Genomic DNA, 19,234 nt, shown 5'->3' with positions numbered 1-19,234 from the left:
CTCTGCAACTTGTGGGTGTCCGAGTCCTTGGCCATAAGACCCTCGGGTCCTTCCAGTTCCCAGTACCCCCAAGTTGCTCCCTCTGCAGGAGACAGACACTCGCCAAAGCCCCTTGGTGATCTCTCGACCACTTGGGCATACGACCTGTCTGGCCTGAGGACCAACCCAGGTAGGTAAACCTTGGTGAGGCTGGGATGAGACTGAGAATGGTCCTAGTCATGAACTCTGGGCCTGTCCAGCTCCTGGCTCCTGGAAAACCCAGAGGAGGTGGAGGGAACTTGCCCAGCCTGTCAAAGACTGGAGCCTTGCCAGGTGAGTGAGTCCGTGGGCGGTCGCCAACCCATGGTGATGACCTCTGCATGGGTCAGTTCCTCATTGGACTGGTGGGTATTGTTCTCAGATAGCATTCTGCTGGTCCTGCGTTCGATTCTCAAACCGGCCAATGAAGAATTAGAGGAATTTATTTCTCGTGATAGAAATTCATTTCTCGTTATAATGTGGTTCAGATTCTACAATAAGCTGTAGGTCCCATTGCTAGTTAACTAATTGGTTCTTAGCCACGTAAAATGAATCTAATCCTTCGGGCCAGCCCTAGGAGAGCTGTTAATCAGCTCAGTGGTCTGGTTAAACTAAGGTATACTTAACTTAAGGGAGAGCAGTCCCATTCATGTGAACATGGGTTTGGGCTGTCCTTCGAGCATGCTCCAGTCTTCCGAGAAGCCGGAGCCTCTACAGGAGGGGAAGACTGAATGGGGGACCTCCTCTTGCTAGATCTGGGTGACCAGCCAGGACAGGCCAAGTCACTTTCCCAGGGTCCCTGAGCTGCTCCCTTTGAAGAGTGGGAGGGGGATAAGGGAGCAGCTGCCTGCTCCTCTCCTCACCTTCTCTGGCTGGGATGTGCTGGCAGCTGGTCCTGGGTCTGTAGACCGGGAACCCTTGTTGGCCCGGGTATGAATACTACTGGGTCAAGTACTGGTACACCAGGGATCCAGAGAACCCATAGTAGCAGTTGCATCAATGTGCTCGGCAACAGGTGCAGCAGTACTCGCAGTACCGCTAACAAGAGACCCATCAGTCCTCTCTGCAGTAGAGGACTGACCGCTAGAAGCTCAACAAGACTTCTGCAGGGAGATGTAGCAGGCTTCTTCCCCTGCTTGCTAACTTTGGAAGAAGAAGGGGAGGAGGCGACAGGACTCGAAAACAAAGATGACTTCCTTCTCCTCCTCTTCGACTTCTTCTCAAGCGCAGCTGAGATCAAAGCAGAAGGCAGGGAGTGGAGGAGGACCTCCCTTAAGGACAAGGTTATAGGCAGTACCAGGGGATACTCCACCAATGATACATAAGGAGTAACCAGCTATATGGGGATGGTCCTAGAGCCAGAAGAGACCATGACCATCAAAGTTGTCACAGTCGTGGTGGAAGCAGTCACAAGGTATCCCTTACCACAACAAAAAAAACCATAGGAAATAACAAAGGACAGAGATGCGTTGTGACATGCGGATGTAATACATGCTTTGTTGAACTCTGCAATAAAAACAAATTAATACAAAAGGAAGCCATATAAATACAATAAAATATTTCATGATATACAGGGTATAGATATAAAAGAAACCAGTGACATAGTAACTCATGAAAATGGATGCACGATAGGATAATCAAGATAAAATAATTTTGAATTACACTAATTTAGAGTTTTCAGCAATGAAACTACGAAAAGAAAACAAGACATATTACCATCTGCAACTTTATAATCAAACGAACAAAAAATATAATTCAAATAATTTTCCAGCATTAGTAATTTTTGTTTCCCATGACCCGTTTTAACAGTTGACGCAGTAGAACAGATTATGAATGAAAAAACTGTGTTGTCTCAGTGACAACGAAACTAATAGGCTTGCATATTTCTAAAAAAAATAAATGGGACCTTGTCATCAGCAGTTATCACTCCAACGCAGTAGATAGATTTGAATGGAACACAAGTAACTACATATATACTAGCAATCATTTTCCAGTTTTAATTTCACTTCCACAAAGTAATCCCACTAAACACAATCTTCGTTACAGTATTCATGAAACTGGAAAATATAGGCTACCGATTACACACACACACACACAGCCACGCCTTCCATCTGAATATCTAAGAGACCACAGTGAAACTAATAATCTTATAACAGTTTTTTAAATGCCACAGATAGAGTCAAACTCCATTCTAAACCACATTCTAACAAGTCAAATCACTAAGACACACTTTATTAAAAGATGGAAAAAAGATTCTTGGTCCCAAAGAAATAAGCCCCTTATTGGGGAAAATTTTTGCTGACATAAGCAGCAACATGAATCTAAATGAACATCTTCGAAAAATAACTAATTTAAATGAATCTGTGAGAGGTGCGAAATAATGAGCAGGAAGACGAGTACTGCTGATTTATTGATGAAAACTAGCTGCTTATAAAGCGGGATGCGGACGTCTGCGTAGTTCGCAGAGACCGCTAGCACAAAGATTTACAGGTGACCTGAGGTCAAACTAGTTCCTTAAAAAACAGGACAGGTTCATACAGAGAACATAGTGATAAACAATGTCTGACATACGAAATAAATAACTTGTTACTTGTACATAATACATGTTTGCTTAGAAAGACAACATATACACAGTTTACAATTATGATGGTAAATATATATTCCGATCGACCTTAGGTCGTGGAAAGGCACCGCCGAAAACGGGATGTTCTCCACAGAGAACGCATTGAGCGGGGACTTTATAAATCAAACTCACTGAATTTAGAAACATAGTGTACAAGCTGTGGGCTCTCTCTCGGCAGTTATGATGTTACCGGCCCTCGACACTCTTTGCTTGCACTTTGCCCTCATCCAGACAGCATGTCTTACTCTTTATATGAGCTTGTAGAATAAAGGTATTCAACCCAGCAGAAACGACAGAAGATATTTAATTTTATCGCAACTGGAAATTTGGTACTGAAGAATTAGATTATGGCCTTTCAAACTGTAAGACATCTGTCCTTGGGAAAGATAAAAATTTTTTAAAATGATCAAACATTTAACACCATTTGTTAAATCATGTAACTGTAAAGTCATTTATGGCTTGGATATTATATAAAAACATAGAACTACATCATGAGTTGATGGTTCATCAAATATGAGACGTCACGAAATCAGGCCATTCTGATATTTCTTTGGCAAGTATGACCTGCTGGTAAGCCTAGACATTTATTGCGGGTCATTGCTACATGAACGGGAACAGGTATTAAAGTATTAACGACAAACATTTTGAAGAATGGTGACAAACAATTGCTTTGGCTTGTCATATATTTGGAACAAATATGATCAGTAGTACTCAAGAACAGTTGTCACTCACTTAATCTTGTTTTTTTATATGAAATACTTCATAAGCTACTTATAACTTATTTGCACAACCAAATGGTTAAATCTGTTATTTTTTACTGATAGTATCTCTGTAGTTCAGTGCGTCAGACACGGAGTCGAGCCTTAGCTAAAGTATGCGGTGGAAAACGATTAATTTCTTCTATGATGGAATCTAAGGAACCTATAATAGTATAAAATAGAGACGCATATACCTTCATTGACCCAGAAACAATTCAGGGTCAATAGTATCCAGATACCAGTCGTGGCACTTTTATAGTGTATTTTTATATATTTAAACCGCATTGACCTGTTTTATGCTTCATATGACTGGCTATAGCCATTGATAATGCATATTTCTCGTGTGTTTATTCCCGTTGCTATGGAAACCATCGTTGACAATAAACGCATAAAACAATGTATGTGATCTCTTCAGGGAATCGGAACATGTACGAAAACCTTTTGTTGCACCAGAAGCATGTGTTATTTGTTTATGTGACCGCTTTCTAATTGACCATACAAGAATACCTAAATCTAAAGTTGATTAATTTTCAATAATTATTTTTTATGAACTGAAATACACACGTGATGACATGAAAAAGTTCAAGTTCAAATATAAGTTTAGTTTTTCCTGCCAGAAGAGACCTTAGAGAACGATACCGGGAATGGAATGTTCACTTCACTTATGAATACCAAAAACAAACACATTTGACAGAAGTGCTCACGCTCGATCTGGCGAAGCGTTTGAAACGTTACCGAAGATTGTACTCGATTTTAGCCAGAATAAGACCAGATGCATTATAGGCAGTGCTGGAGTAGTGCGACCTAACAAAGGGAATTAGAAAATAGTCATTCAATTGCAGACGAGGCTAACTAGGAAATTGAACGAGGTAGTTGCCGAAGGCCTGACACCTGATGACGACCGCTCAGAATTTGTGAGAGGCAAGTTAGCCTGCTGAGTCTCAGTCTCACCCCGGCAAACTGGAGACTGCAGCAGCTGCAGATAGACCAGGTCCCTCCGGTCGAAGCTGGAGCAGAAATTCGTGAAAAGCGTCGTGACCGTCAACTCGGCTTATGTTGACCGTCAGAACTGTTGAAGTAGCCGTAGTCTGCACAGGCTTGAGATAGCCCCTGTGATGTGCACACATGACGTGTGTGTGTGTGATCAACTTTAGAAGAACAAATTGATTGATAGATTAGAGTTACTTAGCGCGGCCTATCAGCGAGAGAGTAGGTATGACTGCAGCAGTTGATCCAGCCATCTTAAAGAAGACTCAAGAAGAACTTGGCAAATATGTCAAGAAGCCGCCTCTTACTGACAAACTGCTAAGTAAACCACCGTTTAGATTTCTTCATGATATCGTTAATGCCGTAAGTTGAACTGTAGCTTTTGTTACCGAGAGAACAGTAGTATAATGTGACCAGATTTTTTTTAAAAGTGTAAATATATATATATATATATATATATATATATATATATATATATATATATATATATATATATATATATATATATATATATATATAAGAGATTGCAAAAATCAATTCAAAACATTTTAATTAACTTCATTGGGTATCGTAGCAGTCGGAGAAGACAACAGAAGTTATCAGCTAGTGAAATGGCAAAATTAAACAAAGATCAGTACTATTCCATTAAATGGGGACAGTTTTGTTTTTGTAGCACAAAAAAGTGGGACAAGCGTGAAAAAAGCGGGACAAAACTCACAAAAGTAAAAAAAATCGGGACTGTCTTGCCTAACAGCAGGACTCTGGTCACATTATAGTAGTAACCTAGGCCTGTATGCCACTATTACTTTTGTGTAAGCCCTGCATAAATTAGTAGGCTCATGAAGAGTTCTTACCTGTACGGTTGCAGAGAAGGTATTAAGATGCCCAGTTCTCAACATTTCCTGAGACCTGTTTAATAGGTAGGCTAGCCTTTATTAGCTTATTTGCTGTTTCTGTAAGGATAGGCTACAAACCTTCATTTGTTCCTACAAAAATACAACCCTCATCTCTTCTGTGGATGTGCCTGTGTTGAAGTTTTGCCTCTTGACCCACTCACTCAGGAAACAGTGACCACTCTTTGTTTGCCACCTTGCTACACAGAGATCTTTTTGTGCTACGCTCATTGTGGCTGCTCTTGAAGCTTTTGTGAGCATTTCTTTGGTAGATTGGTTGATGACTTTAGCTTGCTTGTACTGTATTGGGCTTTGGTCTTCTTTTGTAAGAATGAGGGTGCCTGATGATTCTCCTGCTCAAAAGAATGATCTTTGTAGACATCCAAGGAGTGAACGGGTGTGTGGTAGCTTCATGGGCTCTGTAACCGTTGACCTTACCCCATTTGGGATAATGCCTTCATTGCACCTTAACTGGTAAACTTTGGGCATTACTGAAGGGTGTCTGCAGTGTTTGTTTGGTCCCTAGCTGCATCCATTGTTCAGGCTCTTAATTTACCTCCATTCCTGCCTTCTTTCTTCCATCAGGCTTTCCAGCCTTTCAATATATTACTTCCTAGTGTAACTGTGGGATTTTCCTACAATTTCACCTTTAGATCTTTGTCACTTATCTCATTTATTCTTTGGATCCTGTAATCTTGCTGTCCAATCACTCCTACTTCTTTTCACTCCTGTTTTGCACAGATCAGCACTGCACTCTATTTCTGAAGTGTGTAGAGCAATTCTCATGGTTATCTACCTAGTGGAAGAATTATGGTTTGAGATGGAAGAAGCTGAAGAAAGTACTGTTGGTGTTGTCAGAGGGTAACACAACACCATGCTTGCTTCCAGTCTCGACTTTTTGCTTATCTTGACCCTTGCTTCTACTACTGGGACAGTGTACACACATTCTTCCATTTGATGGTCTGAGGAAGGTATGCTGCTGCCAGAGATGTTGCAATCTTCTTTGGGATTCCTAGATTCATCCTTGTACGCCTTTACGGAACATTTGGCATTGGCCAAAAGGTCTTTGCCTGCATCAGTCTCAGAGGTTCTCATAGCTTCCTTTTCACTCCTGTTGCAGCCCCTCTGGCAGCCCCTACTTCCTCTCCTTTGGGGATGCTTGCTTCAACTCAGTCCTTGGCAGGGTTGGGAGAGGTTGGAGAGACTTATGGTTATAAGAGGTTGGCGAAGTGCTGCCATACTTTACCTTCCTCCTCTTCTTAGTTGCCTTCCCTCTCCTCACCTTCATCATTTTGGCAGAAACACGGCAAGAAGGGTCCAAAGGCAGTCCTTAAGAAGGCTAGGAGGTCTTCTCTTGGCTATTTCTCTTTGACTCGTAAGCTTGCTTGTGTCCAGTCACCAGTGCATGGGTCCGCTGATGCCCAATCCTATTGTACAGCCCCAGTCGCTTTATTCACCTGCATCGTCTTCTAAGAAGAGTTTTGACCTTGATTCTTCCCATGAAGGTAAGAGTCCATACTTCCCAGACTATAGGCTGTTCAAGTTCTTTGGGGCTAAGATGGTACATCCAACAACATGCCCGACACTGGCCCTGGACCATCTCCAGCCATGGCCCTGCAATTGTGCTTAATTCGATCTTGAATTATGCTCAACATGAGTTTGTGTCAGAGCATGCGTGACCAGGGGTTGACTCTGCCCATGCACTTCCTGGTACCACTCTACACTGGAACCATTCATTTCTGATGTCTTTGAACTGTAATTCAGTGTCTGAGGTTTGCTGTAAGTGGTCATGATGATCCACCTTGAGCTGCCATGTCTCCTGTTTTGGTAGAGGATCTATCTTGGATTGTGCTGGTTTCTACTAGACTTGAGGAGGACCCATTGTCCATTAGAGAGGCTCTTTGAATAGGTCATAGGACTCAGGAATGAGTGCATTGGCCTCAGGGAAGTAACCAGGGCTACTCCTTGGCACTTGGTGTCCTCCACTGAATGTATCTTGGGGCTTGCTTTGGAGGTCTTGCCATCTTTTTGTCTGCCCTGGTCCCCTCATTTGCGTGGTGTTATGGAGGAGGTGAATTCTTTGATTTCAGAGTTAGTAAACTCTCTGTCTTCCAGCTGCCCATCTGAGCTGCTTTCCCTGCCTGGAACACAGCAGTGGATATAATATGCACTTGAGAACATTGAGACCTACCCTTTATTTGTGGATTAGGTGCAATGGCTACTTGTAGAGGAATTTCCTTTTCCGTTGGAGATGGAGTTATGGAGTTGGTTGCCATGGCTTTATTCCAGGACTAGTGGTTGGACCTGTGGCTCAAAACGATGGTGGACTTTGCCTTCTCTGGCTCTGGTGTGTTCTTTGGGGAGGATGAGGCCAATATTTGAAAGTTGGTGGTGTTGGGAGGAACAATACTAACTTTTATATAAGTAACTTACCTAGTAATTATTTGGCTAAGTGTTTCTACTCGAACGGCAGCTTAAATTTTGAAATTCGCAGTAGCAATTCTTTTGTTTTTGTGTAGGTGACAAAACCCTGCACACTTTCAGGGTAAGAGAGAGGGACAGCTAAGCCAATAGACAATTTGTTTCTGCCACTGGTATCGTCCATACATCGTATGACTAAGCAGCTTGGTTTTGACGTTGTTTTTTCTTCCCATCTGGTGAAGTATTCTTAGTATGGTGGCCTTTCACCATTGTTTTTTCTTGATTGTTTTTTGTTACTAATTATGACTTTTTAGCTAGTTAGTATGTCAGACACTAGCTCTTCCAGTTTCTGGTATTGCAGCAATGCCTGCAATACCCAGTTGACAAAAATTACCCATAACTCTCCTACCCTGTGCACAAATTGCAAATGGCAAGTTTGTACCATTGATTTGACATGTGATGAATGCAGGGATTGGGACGAACATAAATGGAAGACTTTGACTTTTCATTTGACTAAATTAGAGAGAGATTGCAAGAGGAAGCCAGCCGCTAAAGCCGGCAAGAAATTAGCTAGTCAGATGACTCCTAGATCTAACAATGTAGTTATTCCTGCTGTATCTCCTGTCGTTCCTGTTTCCCCTGTATCAGTAAATACTCCTAGACCACCTGCTCCTGCTTCTGATTTTCACACTTCCAAGCCTGATCGCTTCACCAGCATGGAAAATAAATTCGAACAGAGAATTAATATGGTGGTAGGTATAGTGGCCCAATTAGGAGCATCGATGTGTGTCCTTATGGATAAGTTTGAGAAGAAAAGTGAAAGTGAAGTGTTAGTGGAGGAGGTGGCTGTTCGTCCCGCTGATTCTCTAAGGCATCGGTCACTGCCATTCTCCCCTGAACCAGGGAGGAGGCATACCGTCAGCCCAAGGGAGGTCAGTGGGGTCTTCCCAGAAGCAGTTGCCCCCTTGGACCAACCTGTTGCATCCTAGGTTGCATCAAGAGACAGCCGCTGGAAAGGTGTCTCGGACGTGCATCACCTCTCGTCTAGTTCGGGAGATTCTTCGCCATACCGTAGGCATCAGTGGCGCTTTTCTGACGAGTCTCGTCCCTTGAAGAGGCGTTCTTCTTCCAAGGATCTAGCTCCTCGATTTCCCAGCAAAAAGTTGAGGGAGCCTCCTCTTGTCCTCAACCCTCTTGCATTACATGGGACAGCCCTGAACGTTTCTCCTCTCCTGGACACCAGGAACGAGCTTTGAGTCATTCCTCTTCATCTAAGAAGCGTCTTCTCTCTGATTCCAAGTGCCCCGCTTCTAATCTACAATGAAGTTCTTCGTTTAAGTGCCCGGATTCGAGTGAGCACCCAGTAGCGGTCAAGCGCCGTACATTACCTGAACGCCTGCCTTCAATTAATCACCCTGATTCGGCTAAGCTTCCTGCAGCGCTTAAGCCTCCTGAAGTGCCTGAACTGCCTGGAGCACCATGTAGCGCCTGATTTCCCTGATGCTGCCGCTTGTGATAGAGCTCCGACTCATTGTAGTGCATCATCTCCCCCACCTGCCACCAGTGCTTCAGGGGAACCAACCAGTGTTTTGATGTCTGCTTCTAAGCTTCAATTGCCAGCTTTGTCTAGTTTGACGATGAATTGTCAGTCCGCTTCAAATTTGGATCCAGCTTTAGCTCAAGTTGGATAACATTCTGCAACTTCTTCATGGACCATCCACTGCTAAGACACCTCCATTGGATGCCCCCTTGTCTCCGGTTTCGTCTGAAGAAAAGGATTTAGATCAAGATTCTCCAACAACTCCTTGCGTCACTTCCGAAGTTTTGACTCCAGAATTTTTGGGAATTCTTCTTGCCTGCAACTCCTTCGTCCCTGGCTTCATCTTTCATGATGAGTAGTCGGCCTTCGGTCACTGCTGGACTACCTAAGTTGGTTCTCTTGTCCTCATCCAAGAAGGCCCTTAGTGAAGTAGAGAACTGGCTTTCCGAGAAGAGGGAACAGGGGAAGGCTTGCTTTAGTGTCCCTCCTTGTCTTTCCAGGTCTCGCTATTTGTTGCCACAGGGGAAGCTCCTTCCCAGGGAGTTGTTGCCTCCTTCCAGGGAAGCTTCTCTGGTCTCACTGATGCAGGCCGTAGATCCACGCTACAATCAGCGAAGGTCTTCTTTTCGACACGAGATGGACTTCTGAGAAGTCTTTTTAAGAGACTTTTGAAGTATTAAGTTTCATGGATTGGTATTTAGGTGCTCTCGCCAAGAAAGTTTAAGAGCCATTGCTTCCGCCTGATTGCTCATTGGAACTTCTGGGTTTTCTCTCCTGCACGGACAAAGCAGTCAGGGACAGTTCGAAGGAGATTGCTTTGCTTTACACAATGGCGTGCTTAAGAAAAGGGAACTTTGGGTTTCCTTTATGTCTAAAGGTGTTACTTTGTCCCAAAAGTCAGCGCTTTTATTTTCCCCGCTAGACAGACATCATCTTTTCCCACAGACAGCTGTTAGCGAGATTGCTTCTAGCCTTCATAAGAGGTCCACACAAGATCTCCTGACAGTTCACGAAGCAACAGAGAGATTGGTCCTCAGTACTCACCAGGACTCCCTCTCCTCTGCTGTTTAGGCCCTTTTGCGGGGGCAGACGGAGATCTCAATCTAGGCCCAGAGGATCAGTTAGGTTCACACCCCTCAGTCATCTATGCCCCAGTGGGTGCAAGGCTCCTTCTTGTCTGAGAGAGATGGAGTTCAAGAGGGGCAGACCAGTGGGTAGTCAAAGTACTCAAGGAGGGCTATTCTGTCCCCTTCAGGGAGAGGCATCCCTTGACCACTACTCCCGCTGCATTGACAGCTTACTCCGAAGGCTCGGAGAGGTATTTGGCCCTCTCAGAGGAGGTTTCTTCTCTCATCAGCAAGAAGGCCATAGAATTAGTCAGGAACTGACCCTGGACTTATTTGCAACGTCTCAAAATCACCGTCTACTTCTGTTCTGCTCCCCTGTTCTGGACCGTCTTGCGTGGGCAACAGATGTGATGATTCAAGATTGGTCGAATCTGGACCTTTACATTTTTCCAACATTCAGAATGATGAGGGAAGTTCTCAAGAAACTCCGCTCTCACAGCAATGCGAGAATGACTCTGGTGGCCCCCTTTTGGCCATGAAAGGAATGTTTCCCAGACCTTCTGGATCTCCTCGTAGACTCTCGAAGGCTCCTCCCTGCTATTCCGAGTCTTCTCAGACAACCGCACAGCAGGATTTTCCATCAAGGCCTGTCCGCCCTGGCAGGCTTTCAACTGTCAGTAGACTTGTCCGAGTGAAAGGTTTTTTGTGATCGGCAGTGGAGGCCATTGCCAAATGTAGACGTGCCTCTTCCAGCAAGCTCTACTAGGCAACATGGAAGTTTTTAGGACCTGGTGCAGAAGAAACAGAGTTTCGTCTTCTCAGACATCTATCCATCGCTCAAATAGCAGATTTTCTTCTTTTCTTGAGAACTTCTTTAGGAAGGTCTTCTTCCACTGTAAAAGGCTATAGAGCAATGCTCAGATCTGTTTTCCATCACAGAGGCCTTGTCATTTCTGCTAATCAGGATATTTCAGACCTAATTAAGTCTTTCAACACCACCAGATCTAGAAAGGAGGAGAATTTCACTTGGAATCTAAATGTGGTACTTAAATGGTTATCAAGTGACCATTTTGAACGCATGCACTCTTAGAGAGGGATTTAATTAAGAAGACTATTTTCCTTGTAGCTCAGGCCACTGCGAAGAGAGTAATTGAAATTCAAGTGATTGACAGGAGGATCGGCTTTTTGAATGGAGACTCAGTCTGTTCCTTCCTATTAAGCTTTTTGCGGAAGAACAAGAACCCTTCACACCCTTGGCCTTGTTCCTTCACAATTAAGAGCCTCTCTGATATTTTAGGTATGGAAGAGGAAGAAAGAGTGCTTTACCCAGTGAGAGCCCTCAGATACTACCTGCACTGAACCGAGAAAATTAGAGGGCAATTTTCTAATTTATGGTGCTCAGTCAAAAATCCCTCTAGACCTTTATCTAAGAATGCTATTTCCGTCTTTTTGAGGAACCTTATTATCGAATCTCACACCCAAGTGGAAGAAAATGATTTGAAAATCATGAAAGTGAAAGCTCATGAGGTTAGGGCAGTTGCTACATCAGTAGCTTTCAAGCACAATCTTTCCTTATCCTCCATTCTTCAAGGAACATATTGGAGAAGCGAGTTGGTGTTTACAATGCACTATCTGCGGGACGTGGAAACTTTACAAAACTGCAGTACCCTAGGACCGATGTCTGTGGCTGGGGTAGTGACAGGTGAGGAAGTGTAGGAAGTACCCTTTCTTTTGTGTTTAGCTCTTCACATTGTTTGTGGTGTCGAGTTCTGGGGAAGCCTGGAGGGTACAACAGTGGAGTGCCCACCAGTTCTTTAGTGTTGGGTAGTGGTCATGTTAATTTTTATGGTGTAGATAATTCTATTACTAGTTTTTGTTGTTTTTTGGTACTGTGCCCTGGGCAGGGGCAATGATCTGAGCTTTGTTGACCATCGGTATTCTCCTTTGTCACAAAAATCCTGCTATATGTTCTGTTGGCTGTTGGAGCACTCTGTCACCACCGAATATCCCACTTCAGTAGAGACAACTCTGACTATACTGTCACGTCTCTACAGGTGGAGATGAGCGCCAACTAAAGGCAGTAATTATCTGCACAGCTCTCTCACCAGATAAGGAAACAACAAACATTGTCTCACTATTAGCCTTGTTTAGACCATTAACTTTCCCCACCTCCTTTCAATGTGGAATCAGCTAAGTAATTACTGGATAAGTTACTTATATAAAAATATTTTGTATGATAAAGTTTTATATATACTTACCCAGTAATTACGAATGGAGCCCACCCTCCTCCCCGTGCTTGGACTTTTTTGCATAAACAATTGGTCTATTGGCTTAGTTGTTCCTCTCTCTTACCCCGAAAGTGGGCAGGGTCTTGTCACCTACACAAAAACAAAAGAATTGCTACCACAAATTTCAAAATTTAAGCTGCCATTCAAGTAGAAACTCTTAGCTAAGTAATTACTGGGTAAGTATATACAGGCATTCCCTAGTTAACAGCAATCTGGGTTTATGGCGCTTGTCTAGCAACGAAAATCTGCAATTTTTGGCTCCAAAAATCACCGATTTCTGCTTATTGGCGCCGATAGCCAAAAATTGTTGCTTTTTGGCACCGAAAATGGCCGAGTTTTGGGTAGCCGCGATTTTCGGTTATCATCACACCCTGAGAACGGAACCCTTGCCGATAACTGGGGACTGCCTGTATTAAAACTTTATTTTATCATAAAAATATTGTTTTGTTCATGCGACTTACCTGTCAGATATATATATAGCTGTATTCTCCGAAGTCCGACAGAATTCCAAAAACTTGCGGCACACGCAGTGGGGCCAGGTGGTTAGTACCCATTCCCGCCGCTGGGAGGCGGGTATCAGGAACCATTCCCATTTTCTATTCAGATTTTCTCTGTCGCCGGTACTGTCAACAACTGTTTTCAGTACCTCCGTCTTTGGATTTCGTAAACTCGTTATTTTCCACTTAAGTATTCTATTTGACTTTTGGTTTTTGTCTTTGGATTGTGGATTGGCATACGCTTTTGTGGAATTAGCTTTTGATTGCTCTTTGGATGATGTCTGGATCTAGTTATGCTAGCTTCAGAGTATGTTGTGTGAATGAGTTTAAGGTGAGGCTACCGAAAGTTTCGGTAGATCCTCACTTTATATGCATGAGGTGTAGGGGGCAGGTTTGCTTGATAAATGATCGCTTACTTTGCCTCCCACCCTGCTAATTTATTAGTTCAGGATTTCATTCTCGCACTAATAGTGCTCCTTTTGGCATCTGGAAGATGGCTAACAAAATATTATCTATTGCGGAGGTGCATAGATTGAGCGAGTGTCAGCGATAATAAAGAAGAAACAATAGTAACGCTGGGTCAATCAAAGTGCACGCCGTGAAAACGGACTCGTAAGGCGGACGCTGAAGAGGATATGTCCAATAAAGTTATCGTAACTATGTTGTTACAACAAAATCAAACACTTATGGAGTTATTAAAGGAAATGTAAGGTTTGTTTTTGGAGATAGTCTACCGAGAGCAGGGACTAGAGTGACGCCACGTAGGCAATGGCTGCCTCCTAGTAAAAAAAGTAAACAACGCTTTGCAAGTTCAAAGTAGCACGGTAAACGTTAAAGATGCCATAATTTACTCAGGTCGGTATCAAACATTAGTTTTAGTCAGGGTGAGGAGATAACCTACCATAATTTTAGTTAAAACGACGAGAATAGGTTTTATCTCGCCGAGGCTGATTTATATCTACCCGCCCTAACGTAGGCGAGCCAAATTCTAGTACTCCCTCTAGGCTAAGCGGGAGTTGAGACTTCCCAAGTAGGTAGCCTATTTCACAATATATTGACTGGGGGGCCTTTCTGTCAAGCATGCTTCGTCTCCCAGTCGTGCTCACCGCTCGCTGGATCGCCATCGTGACGCTCTGCTGCAGCGTGACGCTCCGCAAGCAGCTATCCTGGACGCTTCTGTAGCTGCTCGTCAGGACGCTCCTCTCGCTGCCGTGCAGGACGCTCGGCTGGACCGCCATCGTGACGCTCCGCAAGCAGCTATCCTGGACGCTTCTGTAGCTGCTCGTCAGGACGCTCCTCTCGCTGCCGTGCAGGACGCTCGGCTGGACCGCCAGCGTGACGCTCCGCAAGCAGCTATCCTGGACTCTTCTGTAGCTGCTCGTCAGGACGCTCCTCTCGCTGCCGTGCAGGACGCTCGGCTGGACCGCCATCGTGACGCTCCGCAAGCAGCTATCCTGGACGCTTCTGTAGCTGCTCGTCAGGGCGCTCCTCTCTCGCTGCTGTGCAGGACGCCGGATGGACTCTTGGGAGGACGCCTCTTTGGTTGCTTCAGTGACGCTTCAGAGCAATCAAAGACTGCGGGAAGCGTCAGATCCCATCTGCGTGTTGGACCGCAAGGCCTTCGTTTCTCCCATTGAAGAGGAGAAGTCTCTTGTGAGTCGGAGCCTGCAGTCCTTGAGCAGCCTCCCCCTTCCTCGTCACGGACTACCAGGTGTTAGCTGGCTTTTCTTAAGGACTTGTTTGGCGACAAGTTTCAAACCCTCGGCCCCTCTCTCTCCTCCTTCGCAGTTTGCTTCGTCCAAGACGAGGAGAGCGCCGGGGGTTTGTCAAGATGACTTCGTCTCTGGCGACGAAGAAGGCCTTCAAGATGGTTAACACCTGGATGGAGGAAAGGAAGACCCAAGGCAAGACTTCTTTTGCCCTGCCTCCGTCCAAGCTGAGCGGCAAGGCAGGCTTGTGGTAAGAGACTGGGGAGGACGTCGGCTCAAGAGTTCCTTCGTCGTCCCAGGGAGACTTCGCTAGCTTGGTCGACGCGCCTAGAAGGTCCCTCCTGTCGGCTGCCAAAGTGTCCTGGACTATGTCGGAGACGGATCACCATTTGAAAGGACTGGTTCGAACCATGGAGGTCTTCAATTTCCTGGACTGGTGTTTGGGGGCTCTAGACGTCAGGATTAGGAGTCCCGACTCGATCTGCCTGGGGGAGCTGTCCAGCGTGTTGAACTGCATGGACAAGGCAGTCAGGGATGGCTCGGAGGAACTGGCTTCCCACTTTTGTACGGGCCTCTTGAAGAAGAGGGCCTTGTACTGTAACTTTACAGCCTATGGCCCACCAGCCAACGGCCATACCACGTTGAGCACCGCTTCTCATGCGATCAGCGGTTAAGCTCACGTTGGGTCTGGTCAGTACTTGGATGGGTGACCGCCTGGGAACACCAGATGCCTTTGGCATCATACTTTTGCAAAGTCAGTTTCTCCGTCGCAGAGGGCTTTGCTGTTCTCCCCGTTTTCGAGCCATCTCTTCCCCCCAGTCCTTGTTCAAGGATCTCTCCTCCAGCTTGAAGGAGAAGGCCACTCAAGACCTCTTGGCCCACTCGTCAAGACGCCCGGCAGTCCCTTTGACGTCGTTGTCGGGTCAGACCTCCAGGAAGCAGAAGCCCTTTCGTGGAGGAGCTTCTTCCTCGAGATCTTCTCCCCGAGGTAGAGGTCTTTTCAGAGGCGGAGCCCCGCCTAAACCTTGGGGCAGGAAGTGACTTGCAGCGCCTCCAGACACCTGTAGGAGCCAGGCTTCTTTCGTTTGCGAGAGCCTGGAGAGCAAGAGGGGCAGACACCTGGTCCCTTGAAGTTATTGAGAGGATACAAGATCCCCTTTCTCGACTCACCACTTCTGTGCACGTCGCCCAGGGATCTGTCGTCCTCATTCCATCAAGAGAAGCAACAGATCCTTTTCGAGCTATTAGAGCAAATGCTCGAGAAAGAGCTGTGGAGCAAGTCCTGGAGCTGGACTCCCCAGGATTCTACAACCGACTGTTCCTAGTTCCGAAGCAGTCGGGAGGATTGAGACCAGTCCTAGATGTCAGTAGACTGAACCGCTACATGGTGAAGGAGAAGTTCACGATGGAGATGCCCCAGTCTGTTTTAGGAGCATTAAGACCAGGAGATTCGATGGTCACTCTGGACTTACAGGACGCTTACTTTCACGTTCCCATACATCCCCAGTCGAGGAAGTATTTTAGGTTTGTACTAGGGGGACGAGTGTTTCAATGCAGAGCTCTTTGCTTCGGGCTAAGCACAGCTCCCATGATCTTCACGATTATCATGAGAAATGTGGCGAGATGGCTTCACTTGGCGGGTATTCAGTATCTCGCTTTACCTGGCGATTGGCTCATCCAAGCCTCTTCACAGTCAAGGTGTCTGGAGGACCTGAATGCGAATTTAGAGTTGACAAAGTCCCTAGGACTTCTAGTGAACGAAGAAAAGTCCCATCTGATCCCAACGCAGTCCATCGTCTATCTGGGGATTCAGATGGATTCAGTGGCTTTTCAAGCTTTTCCATCCCAGGAACGTCAGTAGCAATGCTTAGAAAAAGTCTCATCCTTCCTAGGGAAGGAAATATGGATGAGTTTGCTGGGGACCATTTCCTCTCTGGAGAAGTTTGTTTCCCTGGGAAGACTTCATCTCAGGCCGCTCCAGTTTTTCCTGGCGGAAAACTGAATAGACAAGGAGAATCTAGAGGAGACCCTGAAGATCTCTCCCGTTTTCAAGATTCACCTGAGGTAGTGGCTCGACCCCTCGAGGTTGGCAGAAGGGTTTCTCTACGCCTTCAGAGCCCCGACCTGGTGTTGTTTTCCTACGCTCCCAGGGAGGGATGGGGAGCAACACTAGGAGGGAAGAAAGTGTCAGGCACCTGGAGAGGGGAACAGGTGTCCTGGCACATCAATCTCAAGGAATTAGGGGCGATCCTGCTGGCCCTTCAATCCTTCGAGAGCCAAGTGTCAGGCCGAGTCGTACAAGTAAATTCAGACAACTCCACAGCCCTGGCATACCTCAAGAAACAGGGAGGAACTCGTTCCCGGTCCCTGTTCGCCCTGGCGAAGGAAATCCTGCTTTGGGCCCATGCGCGGGGGATCACGATCCTTGCGAGGTTCGTTGCAGGAGTGGAGAATATCCGCTCGGACCTTCTCGGTCGACAGCGTCAGCTTCTACCGACCGAGTGGACCCTTCACGAGGAAGTATATCAGGAGCTGTGGAGGTTATGGGGACGTCCCTTGGTAGATCTGCTCAGGCAGCCCCATTTCGAAAGGTACCTCAAAACTTCCCGCTCTGAGTCTAACTGCATTCAGACTATCAGCCGACAACAAGGATCTTCACGATCTCTTGAGATCCTTTGAGACTGTCAAGGTACCTCTTTCCAGGACGCCTCCCTGGAACCTGGATGTCGTCCTAAATTTTTATGTCAAATACCTTGAGCCTCTTTCTTGGTGTCTCAAGAATGTGACAAGGAAGGTGATTTTCCTAACTGCTCTGGCTACGGCGAAGAGAGTTAGTGAACTTCAGGCTATCAATAATCATGTAGGTTTTAGAGGCCATAATGCAGTATGTTCTCTAAGCCCTATGTTCTTGCTAAAACGAGAACCCGTCTACCCCTTGGCCCAGGACCTTCGAGATTAAGGGTATGACGGAAATTCTTGGACAAGAACCAGAAAGAGTCATGTGTCCTGTCAGGGCTCTCAAATTTTATTTGCAGAAGACTCAGGAAAGTCGAGGTCCTTCGGACAGTCTGTGGTGCTCTGTCAAGAGGCCGGATTTGCCTCTTTCTAAGAATGCACTGGCGTTCTTTTTTAGAAGCACCATTTTAGACGCACTTTCCGACGTTCAAGACAGTGACTTGAGTCTTTTGAAGTTAAGGCTCACGAAGTTAGAGCCATTGCAACCTCGGTGGCTTTCCAGAAGAACATGTCCCTTAGCGATCTTCTGGGTACCACCCTCTGGTGAAGCAATTCGGTGTTCGCTTCACATTACTTGCGGGACGTGAAGACGACATACGAAGACTGCTGTTCGCTAGGGACCATACGTTTCCGCACTCCAGATCGGCCCCATAACACTTCTAGGCCTGGACCTCTGTCGGACTCCCAGGACCAGGGAGAGGGCAAGTCGAAAGCCACAGGAGGGTTACGGGGCTTCCCACCGATTTGGCGTCCCTTCGCAGGACCTGTTGTCGCTTCTGCAGACACAGTGTTGCGGGCAGGAGCGATACTCATCCTATCCTTTAGAGGTTAGGAAGTATATTTTAATCTTGATTTTGTTTTTACGTCAGATCGGTCCCATAAGGCTTCTAGGCCTGGACCTCTGTCGGACTCCCAGGACCAGGGAGAGGGCATGTCGAAAGCCGCAAGAGGGTTACGGGGCTTCCCCGATCTGGCGTCCCCGGCAGGACCTGTTGACGCTCTAGGTCAGGTGGTTGGTCTTTGCTCCTTTTGCCCTCACAGTATGGCCTTATGGTCTAGTCCCATTGTGGTCACGCCCCCGTGGACAGATCATCTAGAACTCACCAGCTATATAGGTCACTACCTTGCTGGAGACTGTAGTAAAGCAGAAGCAGGCTTGGGTGACAGTAATCACGAAGTCAGCTATGCTAACATAGGCCTGGACCTCTGTCGGACTCCCAGGACCAGGGAGAGGGCATGTCGAAAGCTGTAAGTTGGTTACGGGGGCTTCCCACCGATCTGGCGTCCCTTCGGCAGGTCCTGTTGATGCTCTCGGTCAGGTGGTTGGTCGTTGCTCCTTTTGCTCTCACAGTATGGTCTTATGATCTAGTCCCATTGTGGTCACGCCCCCGTGGACAGATCATCTAGAACTCACCGGCTATATAGGTCACTACCTTGCTGGAGACTGTAGTAAAGCAGAAGCAGGCTTGGGTGACAGTAATCACGAAGTCAGCTATGCTAACAAGTAAGGAACCAAGGCGTCAATCGCCTACATATATTTGTTTCCTAATTCCTATTCTGTCTCTTCCCACCTCCAATGGTGGGATTCAGCTATATATATATCTGACAGGTAAGTCGCATGAACAAAATGATATTTTAATGATAAAATAAAGTTTGTTCATACTTACCTGGCAGATATATATAATCATAGTGCCCAC

At 45.9% G+C, this 19,234-nt stretch overlaps 1 protein-coding gene and 1 pseudogene across 6 annotated transcripts in view; both read left to right on the top strand.

Annotated features, from left to right (window-relative positions):
- Positions 1-4,054: 4,054 nt before the first annotated feature.
- Positions 4,055-19,234, top strand: part of IFT54 (intraflagellar transport 54) — a 475,732-nt gene continuing 460,552 nt past the window's right edge. For all 6 annotated transcript variants that reach the window (XM_067100328.1, XM_067100326.1, XM_067100323.1 and 3 more), the window contains exon 1: positions 4,055-4,749. In XM_067100328.1, the coding sequence (XP_066956429.1) occupies positions 4,615-4,749 (135 nt within the window). In that variant the 5' untranslated portion in view covers positions 4,055-4,614. The remainder of the gene's footprint in view (positions 4,750-19,234) is intronic.
- Positions 15,425-15,540, top strand: LOC136836765 (5S ribosomal RNA; annotated as a pseudogene).

This window comes from Macrobrachium rosenbergii, chromosome 56, assembly GCF_040412425.1.
Source record: "Macrobrachium rosenbergii isolate ZJJX-2024 chromosome 56, ASM4041242v1, whole genome shotgun sequence".
NCBI lineage: Eukaryota > Metazoa > Arthropoda > Malacostraca > Decapoda > Palaemonidae > Macrobrachium > Macrobrachium rosenbergii.
The sequence above is the reverse complement of the archived record's forward strand: the minus strand, read 5'-3'. Positions and strand labels throughout refer to the sequence as shown.